Here is a 9,319-nt window from a genome sequence, read left to right on the forward strand (position 1 = left end):
CCGTTCTTGAATATATGCATCCATCGTTCCATGTGATAAAAATGAGACTTACAAATCAACATTTTTTACCAACTAATCAAAAGGTTGTTAAAAATGGATATCAAGATATTCTAAATATGATGCCCTACAGAAGAGCAAAAGGGTACAAAGAGATATTTGAACATGTAACTCAGATAATTACTGAGAAAGAAAAAATATGGGTTTATCCATCTGAAGATCATATTATCTATTCCAATGCTAGGATGGCTACCAAGGAAGAAGATATTTGTTATCTCGACCATTTATTATCTGCAATTATTTCCAACCAAGTGCATGGATTGGAAGATATGGCTAAAGAACTATGCAAATTACTCTGAAATTACAGTGATCACCATTGTGAATACTGTGTAGTTGAAGATATGAGCAAAGCATCTCTTAATAGTGAAGAAATCCCTGTAGAATTCTTTGATTCGAAAATGGAAAAGTGATGGTGACAAAAGTAGCCCTTTATCACTACTTTAATAAATAAATTTATTAAAGAAAAAATGTGGCTACTAAAAGACAGAAGATAGTGCAAGAAAAGTCTTTATAATTGTGACTACTCCCCACCAATTGTTACAAGTGGCAGACAAACTTAAAAGAGAAGGCATTTAATTTCAAAGGGAGAGGTCCACTAGCAAGAAAATAATGAAAAAATTCGGTGGAGATAAGATGGCCTAACTACCTAACAAAGAAAGGTGGAAAACACCTGTCAGGATAAGGTTCCTAAAGGCTTCTATAAAAGGAGGCAAGAAGGAAGATATCTCGAAACAACTTATCTCTTAAACACTCTGAAAAAACACATCTTAGAGAGATATCCTTTGTAATCTGTATACACCACTTGTATTCAGAAAAATATTAAATAGCTTGAAGATAGTAAAGCGTGTAATAAGATAATCACTTATGGAGTTCTAAACTTCATAAGGTGAGTACCAAAGGTATGTAAATATAGTTTGTAAGCATGTACAATTTCAGTTTATGAATATCAAAGTAAAGTTTATTATGTTCAACAAAACTTTCATAAAAGGATTTCGTTAAGTTTCTCATGATTCCTCGAAAGTACAGATAGAGATTTTAAAAGATTTTCAAAACATTGATTTTGAATGGATGTTAGCCATGCCAAAGTACCCGTCTTTGATGAATGATTTAGGGGAAAAAGGCAGTTTTCTAACAAAATCGTAGCACCTTGTGTGTGAGTTATCTTTTAAAATTTCGTTCAAAGTAAGAATTTGATTCTGAAAAGAGTTTAGATAGAGATGAAAACAGAGACTCTGGATACTGTGAGATAGCGTCTGTGGAAACACGGCTAGTTCTTTAGAGTGAGAAATGCAAATTTAATTGAAAAGCCTTTTACGGAAGTAGTTGTGGGCCCAAATGATTTCAAAAAACATTTTAAATCTTTACTTGATTCAGAAGATTGATTAAGTACATGCAAAGCATCTATAAAAGCATACTGGAGGGAAAGCTTGTTTACTTCCATTTGATAACTATAAGTTATTTACTTGTTTTTACGTGCTTAAACTTTAATTATTTTGATGAACAATTCACAAGTATCCACATCTACTAATGATAATAACCTCATTTTATTTTTAGATGAAAAAGATGTTTCGTTTTTATTTAAATTAGATGAAAAATCTGGAAATATATTTCCTGTTGGTAAAGAAAAAATTGAAGAAATATATAGAGATATAGATTATAATTGTAAAAATAATATAAGATTTGATTCTGTAGGAACTAGTAGAGAAATAAGAAAGGTAGAAGATATCATAACCAAACATAGAAAATATACAAGAAGAAATTTCAGGAGGATTAGTTTGAGAATATATAACCAAGAAGGTCAACCTATAATCTTTGAATAACTATCAAGATACAAAGAATATTTAAAGGTATTTGAAAGATTGAAAAATATAGATATAGGTTCTGATTGATAAATTCTTAAAGATATAAGATACACCTTGCAAATAACTATAGTAAGGGTAAAATAGTATTTTTAATTAAAGAAGCCATTGTGTAAAATAGGAACAATTTTCCAGCCTTTCCAAAAATTATTCCAAAATAATAGTCTATCAAATAGGCCCTAATGTCTCTATGGAACACTTGTAAATGCATAAATGACACTAAGAATGTTGAAAAAAAACTTGATGAGTTCAAAAGGTACATTCCGTGATGAGAAGGAAGGGGCTTGATCTTCATTAATAATATGTAACTATACATGTGATAGCGAATTTAGAATGTAACTCACGTCGTTATGGTTCCTCTGTCTCATGCTACAACCTAAAAACATATCAAACGACCTTCAATGGGTTCAAGAACTACTACCAATTTCTCTCTCTCTCTTTGAACATGAAAGTGCAAAGTGAGTGAGAAATGATAATAATAATTGCATTGCCGTAAAACTATGTAAGTTAAATAATATCAATGCGCCCATTGTATCAAATCAACGTATCTCCATTGTAAATGTTACTTAAGCCAATTAATATTATTTCCAGACGTGCAATGTACAAAACAAGTAAGAAACCTTCGCAATAATTGCATTATCGTTTCAGTTATATTATTGAATTATGAGCAAAGAAGACGATAGGGCAATAATAACCCAATAGTGGAAACATAGGGGGTTGAAGAAAAATGAGAGGTTTATTTAAAAGTAATTAAAAAAAGAAAAGAAAAAGAGCATTGTTGTTTACATATGTTTAAAAATACAAACATAACAAAAAATAATCAAGTTTGTTCAAACTTGTTAAAAAATAAAAATGTACACATACTTCTTGTTAAGCTTAGAGAATGTTTAGATTTGCTTCTTTTGCAGAAGAGATTTCTTTCTTTGTTAATGTTGCTCTTAATGCTTTTAAGAGTTGAGATGTGTTGTTTTGAACTTACAACTTTAATTAAACTTCTTATCTTTTTATTAGCGAATGAAAAGACGTAATCATATTCGTTGGCACCTTGACACACAACTTGATGTCCTCAAGAGGACAGCAAATTCGGAGAAGCAGTCTCATCTCAGAAAGAAATAAGCACAAAAAAAAAAAATCTTAAAAGCTAATCCAAACGTGCTTAAGCCGATCTAAAAAAAAAGTTGAACCCGAACCTTAAGAATTCCCTATCGCCCCGTCCTTGAAGCATTGTGAGAGAGGTTAATCGCGGAATGTGCCTCAACAGATCAGGAATAAGAGCTGTCTGTACACTGATGGTGTCCACAAAGAATCTCAATCCATATTTTATGAATTGAACCCTCACGTTACTACTGAATATACCTCATCATTGTCTTTTGTAACACCGGAATATATTCCGGGGGCATGCTTAAGCCAATCTCGATAATACGTATCCTAGTCTAAAACATGGACCGCCTATCTGGACCAGACGATTCCTCTCTATATTAACCTAGATCCCTTGGACGGCTTGTTATTTCCCTGTTCTTCGAATCTCAGAGCAAGTCTCTCTCTGGAATGGAAACTATTCAATCAAACTACATGGATTCGCCATCTGAACCTCCATCCGAATCGCAGCAGTACCCAAGTTTTCAGAATTATTTTTACTCTTATCCCGAAAACCCATCGGATTCACATCCCGAAACTCAATTACAAAAAACCCTAGATTCAACAAATCTGGAAGAAAATGCACCCAATCCAACTATTGAAGATATAGCTCCGAAAGGAAGTGCGTCAAAACTCGAGATGCCGAATATTTTGATTTCAGAAAACGGGTTGACCAATAGCACCGACAGGGATTTTTCCGGAGGCGAAGAGGAGACGACCAGCAGGAAGCGACGGAGGTCCCGGTGGGATCCTCCGCCGAGCGAATCGAGCAACGATGGGGTTGGAACTGGAGGAGCTGATAATAATAGTGGGACTGGTGGGAGGAAGCGGAAGTCCAGATGGGCTGATGACGAACCCAAGCCTGTGATTCAATTGCCCGATTTCATGAAGGATTTTACTGGAGGTATTGAATTTGATCCCGAGATTCAAGCTCTGAATAGTAGGTTACTTGAAATTAGTAGGAAATTGCAATCTGGGTTGCCTTTGGATGACCGACCTGAGGGTGCTAGGTCGCCTTCTCCGGAACCTATTTATGATAACATGGGAATCAGAATTAATACTAGGGAGTATCGTGCTCGTGAAAAATTGAATAGGGAGAGACAAGAAATTATATCACAGATAATTAAGAAAAATCCAGCCTTTAAGCCACCTGCGGATTATAGGCCGCCTAAGCTTCAGAAGAAGCTTTACATCCCAATGAAAGAGTATCCAGGTTATAATTTTATTGGACTGATTATTGGACCAAGAGGAAACACTCAGAAGAGGATGGAAAGAGAGACGGGGGCAAAGATTGTGATTAGGGGTAAAGGTTCAATGAAAGAAGGTAGGCTGCAGCAGAATAGGAATTTGAAGCCTGACCCTTCAGAAAACGAGGATTTGCATGTCTTGGTGGAGGCTGAAACTCAGGAGGCTCTAGATGCTGCCGCAGGTATGGTTGAGAAGCTCTTACAGCCGGTTGATGAGGTTCTCAATGAACATAAAAGACAACAGCTTAAGGAGCTCGCCTCATTGAATGGTACTATTAGGGATGAGGAGTATTGTAGGTTGTGTGGTGAGCCGGGGCATCGGCAGTATGCATGTCCTTCTCGTACTTCAACATTTAAGAGTGATGTTTTATGTAAGATATGTGGTGATGGTGGGCATCCTACAATTGACTGCCCAGTGAAGAATACTACAGGCAAGAAAATGGATGATGAGTATCAGAACTTCTTGGCAGAACTGGGAGGCACTATTCCTGAGTCTGCAACCAAGCAGAACTCTGCAACACTTGCCCTTGGACCTGGCAGTTCAGGTACCAATCCTCCTTGGGCCAGGAGTAATAACACTACACAAGCTGGTTTGGGGTCTAGCATAATCAAGCCAAAGGAATATGATGAGACAAATTTGTATATTGGATATCTGCCACCTACAATGGATGATGATGGTCTGATCAGCTTGTTCTCTCCCTTTGGTGAAATTGTAATGGCTAAGGTTATCAAGGACCGCTTATCTGGTCTGAGTAAAGGATATGGATTTGTTAAATATGCCGATGTCCAACAAGCTAATAATGCCATTGTCAGTATGAATGGCCACAGACTAGATGGAAGAACAATTGCAGTGAGAGTTGCCGGTAAACCTCCTCAGCCTACTGTGCCCCCAGGCCCTCCTGCTCCAGCAATGCCAACGTATCCTCCAAATCAGCCTCCTGGTGCCTACCCATCTCAGCAGTATAATACCGGTGGTCCAATTGGTAGTGCACCACCAGGGAGCTATACTGGGGCTTCAGTTCCATGGGGACCACCTGTGACTCTGCCTTATTCATCTTATCCTCCACCTCCTCCGGGTTCAACCCTGTATCCTCCACCACCACCTCCATATGGGATGCATTATCCTCCACCAATGCCGCCAGCATCTTCTGGTATCCCATCACAGACCGTTTCTCATGATGCTCAACAAAATTATGCGTCTTCTGGGGAGTCACAGCAAAGTTATCCACCTGGAGTGCAATCTCAGAGTAGTGCACCTGCTCAATCTGCTCCGACCTATGTCTACGGAAATTCTGTGACATCTGTGTCACCAAATGCCCAAGCTGTGTATCCAATGCCTTCATACGGTTACCCATCTTATTACGGTTCAGTTCCCCCTCCCCCTCCCCCTCCTGCTGCTGTGCCTCAGCCAACTGTTGATCCTTCACAAAGTTTGAATAATGTTCCTTGGGCCTCAAATCCACCTGTACCTCCACCTTCATCATCCGCGGAGAAGAGCAACTATAGTACAGATGCAGAATATGAGAAGTTCATGGCGGAAATGAAATGATGATGCAACCTTCTGGGATGGCCTTTTCGACTGAATGGTAAACATGCTGGATTTATTTCCTTATATGTCTTGCATTACAAGAAGATATAATAGTATTTACAAGGGCAAGGGGCAAGAATTGTCTCCAAGTCCGTCAAATTGTAATCACATACCATCCAACACCCGTTGATGTAGAGTTATGTTCATGTGGAAATGCATGGATGGGGATTACAATGAGGGAATTAGAGAGACAAGAAAATTGAACCAAGTAAATCTCACATCTTTTTACCGTGATGGTCGAATATGCTGTGAGTTTAAAACGTGTTCATCGGCCAATAATGTGCGAAGAGCACAATAAGTTTGCTTCTCTAGCAAGAGAAAAGAACAAAATTTACTGCAACCTTTCACTTTTTACCTTTTTTTTATTTTTTTATTTTTTTCTCCATTTTGCGTGTGAGAGTTTCGGTGAGAGGGAGTTGAAATTTCAGAACACCTATGGAGTAACCTTGTTTTGTCAAGCCATTCTTCATGATGAGCTTACTTTTTCTTTTCAGTTTTCACATATTAACTGGGAACATAGTAAAATGAGGATGTTAAAATATTAGTAGGATGACTTAAGTAGTTGCTACAGTCGTGAGTGGATCTAAAGAAGTCCCTAGATACAAGAATGATGCGGTCCTAGTAGACCGTGTTAGAAGATCCAGAGGTAGATTGGTCTGGTTGCAAAAAGATTTAATTGTACACTAGATGTATTGATGCACGATAACGTAACTAACTCCAGATTTGATAATTAGGCTTAGTTTGTAGAATTGTAGTTTTCCGATTTTTGGGGTGAGTAGGTGTCCAATTGAGGACATTATAATTCTACTAGAGTATGCTCCCTGGTTTCCAAAATGATAGGTTTGACTCTAACCAGTGACATGGGGCATGTACGGGCAAGAGGTTATAGAATCTATATTTTCTTGGAGAGATGTTCTCTATTGAAACCGTGTATATATGCCTCTGGCTGTAGCTTGACTCTTAAGTTCACCCTGGACTCTGGCAATTTCCGTTTGTTACTGATTCGTTTTAATTATCACGTCTCAAACTTCTTATTCAACTGAACTTGAAAGTTGCATGTATTTATTCTCTCTTATATCCATAGTTTAACAAAGTTTCTATTTTGTCTGCGTGGAGATAAGAACATAATTCAGTACAACTACAGCACTATGACGATTATATTTTGGTTTTGTCTCATTTTAATTGTTGTTTAAGTTGTGCAGATAGGCATTTTCTGACTGGGTACAACTATCTGTGTTGCCAGTCCGCCTTCTCTCCCATTAACTGGACTTGGGCTTTCTTTAGTCTCATATTGCTGTTTGATAATATACGTACATGCATATTTTCACTTTTGGTGCAAGACTGCTTAATTATTATCCCATGAATCATAACGCTTGTTTCTTTGTCGTGATTGTAATATTTTGACAGGCTGTTTGTTGGAGCAATTGTCTTCCTGATTTGTTATCTCTTGCCATGACTTACTTGTTGGAAGTTTGGGACTCACATCTTTAACATTGCTGTACTGTTATGACCTTTGCAGAGAGTTGCCACAAAGTTCAGTTCATCCAGCCTTGTGTTACAGTACTCATTCAGAGTGTTACTGCTATTGGTTATTCCTTTTGTAGGACTATCTTCTGTCTTTTGGAGGATTATTTTCACTTCAGAGCATCTGGACTTCTCAGATTTGATTTCTATTTTATGTTTGAACTTCTTAATAATTGGTTACTGTCCTTGTGTGTGTTTCTATCTAACGATTACTCAGGTGGCTATGTGCTTTGTTTTCTGCTTCTAATTTTCTCTCACTTTCAGTTTATTGCTCTTTTTAAGTTTGACAATTCCACGTTATTGTAGTTCATTTCTGTGAAAGCAGGTTAATGCTAGACTCTACAAATCATTGCTGGAAGGTCCATGCATCTTAAATAGTGAGGTTACCTGGGGTATGTTAAAATTATAAATTTTTTTTAATACATGTATCCTGATTTCTTTCTTAATATTTTCTCTCTGATGTCTTTCTCTAGTGCATGTATGGCAGGGAAAGTGTCATTATGCCAGATTAAATGTTGTGTTCTTGAGCCGTTCTTTTGACGTGAATAGGTTGTGCTATTCTTAGGTCTTCTATTAATTAACAGAATCCAGGAGTGAATTAATTTGGTTGTGGTGTTGTATGGTTTTGAATGAGTAATTGCAGGAAGAATATATGTGGTACAAATGGAGTGGTTAATAGATTTAGTTTGGAGCATAGAAGTCTGAAAGGAATGATGTTTTTATTTGTATATGAATGTTAGTTAAACTAGTGAATTGCTTTGGGTTACGTAAACATGAAGCTCAATTAGCTGGTGTCAAAAACATAGTGAATGGATTGTAGAAAGATATTATTCGCTTCGAAGCACTTATTTACAAGTATCTAGATACCTCTTTTGATAGAATTCATATCTATTGTGAATTTCGTATTTGTCCGAAGCAGGAAAAAGAAAAATAAATTTACATAACAATGAATTGGTATATTCTGGTAGGTCATTTATCTCTATTGCACATAGTTGTCTAGTCTTCTTGTGTGCCTACTAGATATTCTCCATAAGATTGCCTCAACATCTAGAACATAATTCAGTGTCTGTTGATAAAACTTATCTGTGAAATTAGATATTGATTTTTAAGATATTATTGTGATTGGCTGAATTGCATGATAAGAACCGCATTGAATGTTCTTGTGTAATTTGGAAAGGTAAGAAACAAAAAATGAATTTCATTCTAGATGATACAAATTTACAGCGTCTTTTTGAAGTTTTATGTGCTTTTTGGTCAATGTCAAGTGGATTTGTTGTAGCCGTCTACTTTTGGCTATTGATCTTTGCGAAGTTATGCATCGTTGATGACTTAGTCTTAACTTTGTCCAATTGCAATTTGAAGTAGTTACGTTCATGCTTTTTGATATTCTGTTTCCTGTATGTATTATATCCCTTCTTCACAATCAATCTTATTTTTTCCTTTGTGAGGATTACTTGCCTATATTGTGTGTTTTGGGCATTCAAATGTGTGATTGTGTTTATTTCTGCTGTTGAAATGTCATTACATTTAGTTTCGAAATTGTGTTCTACCATTGTTAGAATATGAATTTGTAAATTACATAAAATGCCCTCGATTTGACATTGATATGGAATGGAAAGAGAAATGATCAAAGGTTAGACATGAATAGAATAGGTGCTAATATAATGGCTACCCAACCCGCTTTCATGCAAATCAACACCAGCCACCGAATACTGAGTAAGCCCCCTTTATAAATCTTTAAAACCATTCATCTTACTTGCCAGAACTTTTGAATATGTATATGGCCATCTTATTCACGGTATATATGGTAATTGAAAGGTTACATAATGAAGGATGAATGTCTAAAAGTTGTACATTTCTTATTTTTTATTATTATTATTATTATTTTTGGGGGGGGGGGGGGTTGT

The 9,319-nt window shown here is 36.6% G+C and overlaps 1 protein-coding gene across 2 annotated transcripts; it reads left to right on the forward strand.

The window, feature by feature from the left end:
* Positions 1–3,337: 3,337 nt before the first annotated feature.
* On the forward strand, positions 3,338–8,288 carry LOC111405553 (splicing factor-like protein 1). Of its 2 annotated transcripts, none has more exons than XR_002704814.1 (2): positions 3,338–7,804; positions 7,886–8,288. XR_002704814.1 is itself a non-coding variant. In XM_023034499.1 (2 exons), exon 1 carries the CDS (start codon positions 3,465–3,467, stop codon positions 5,847–5,849), a length of 2,385 nt encoding a protein of 794 aa, XP_022890267.1. In that variant the 5' UTR covers positions 3,339–3,464; the 3' UTR covers positions 5,850–5,886; positions 7,296–8,288. The 2 variants fall into 2 exon arrangements, 1 of the variants encoding a protein (XP_022890267.1); XM_023034499.1 differs by having other exon boundaries at positions 3,339–5,886; positions 7,296–8,288.
* Positions 8,289–9,319: the final 1,031 nt, after the last annotated feature.

The sequence above is a fragment of the Olea europaea genome, chromosome 12 (assembly GCF_002742605.1).
Source record: "Olea europaea var. sylvestris chromosome 12, O_europaea_v1, whole genome shotgun sequence".
NCBI lineage: Eukaryota > Viridiplantae > Streptophyta > Magnoliopsida > Lamiales > Oleaceae > Olea > Olea europaea.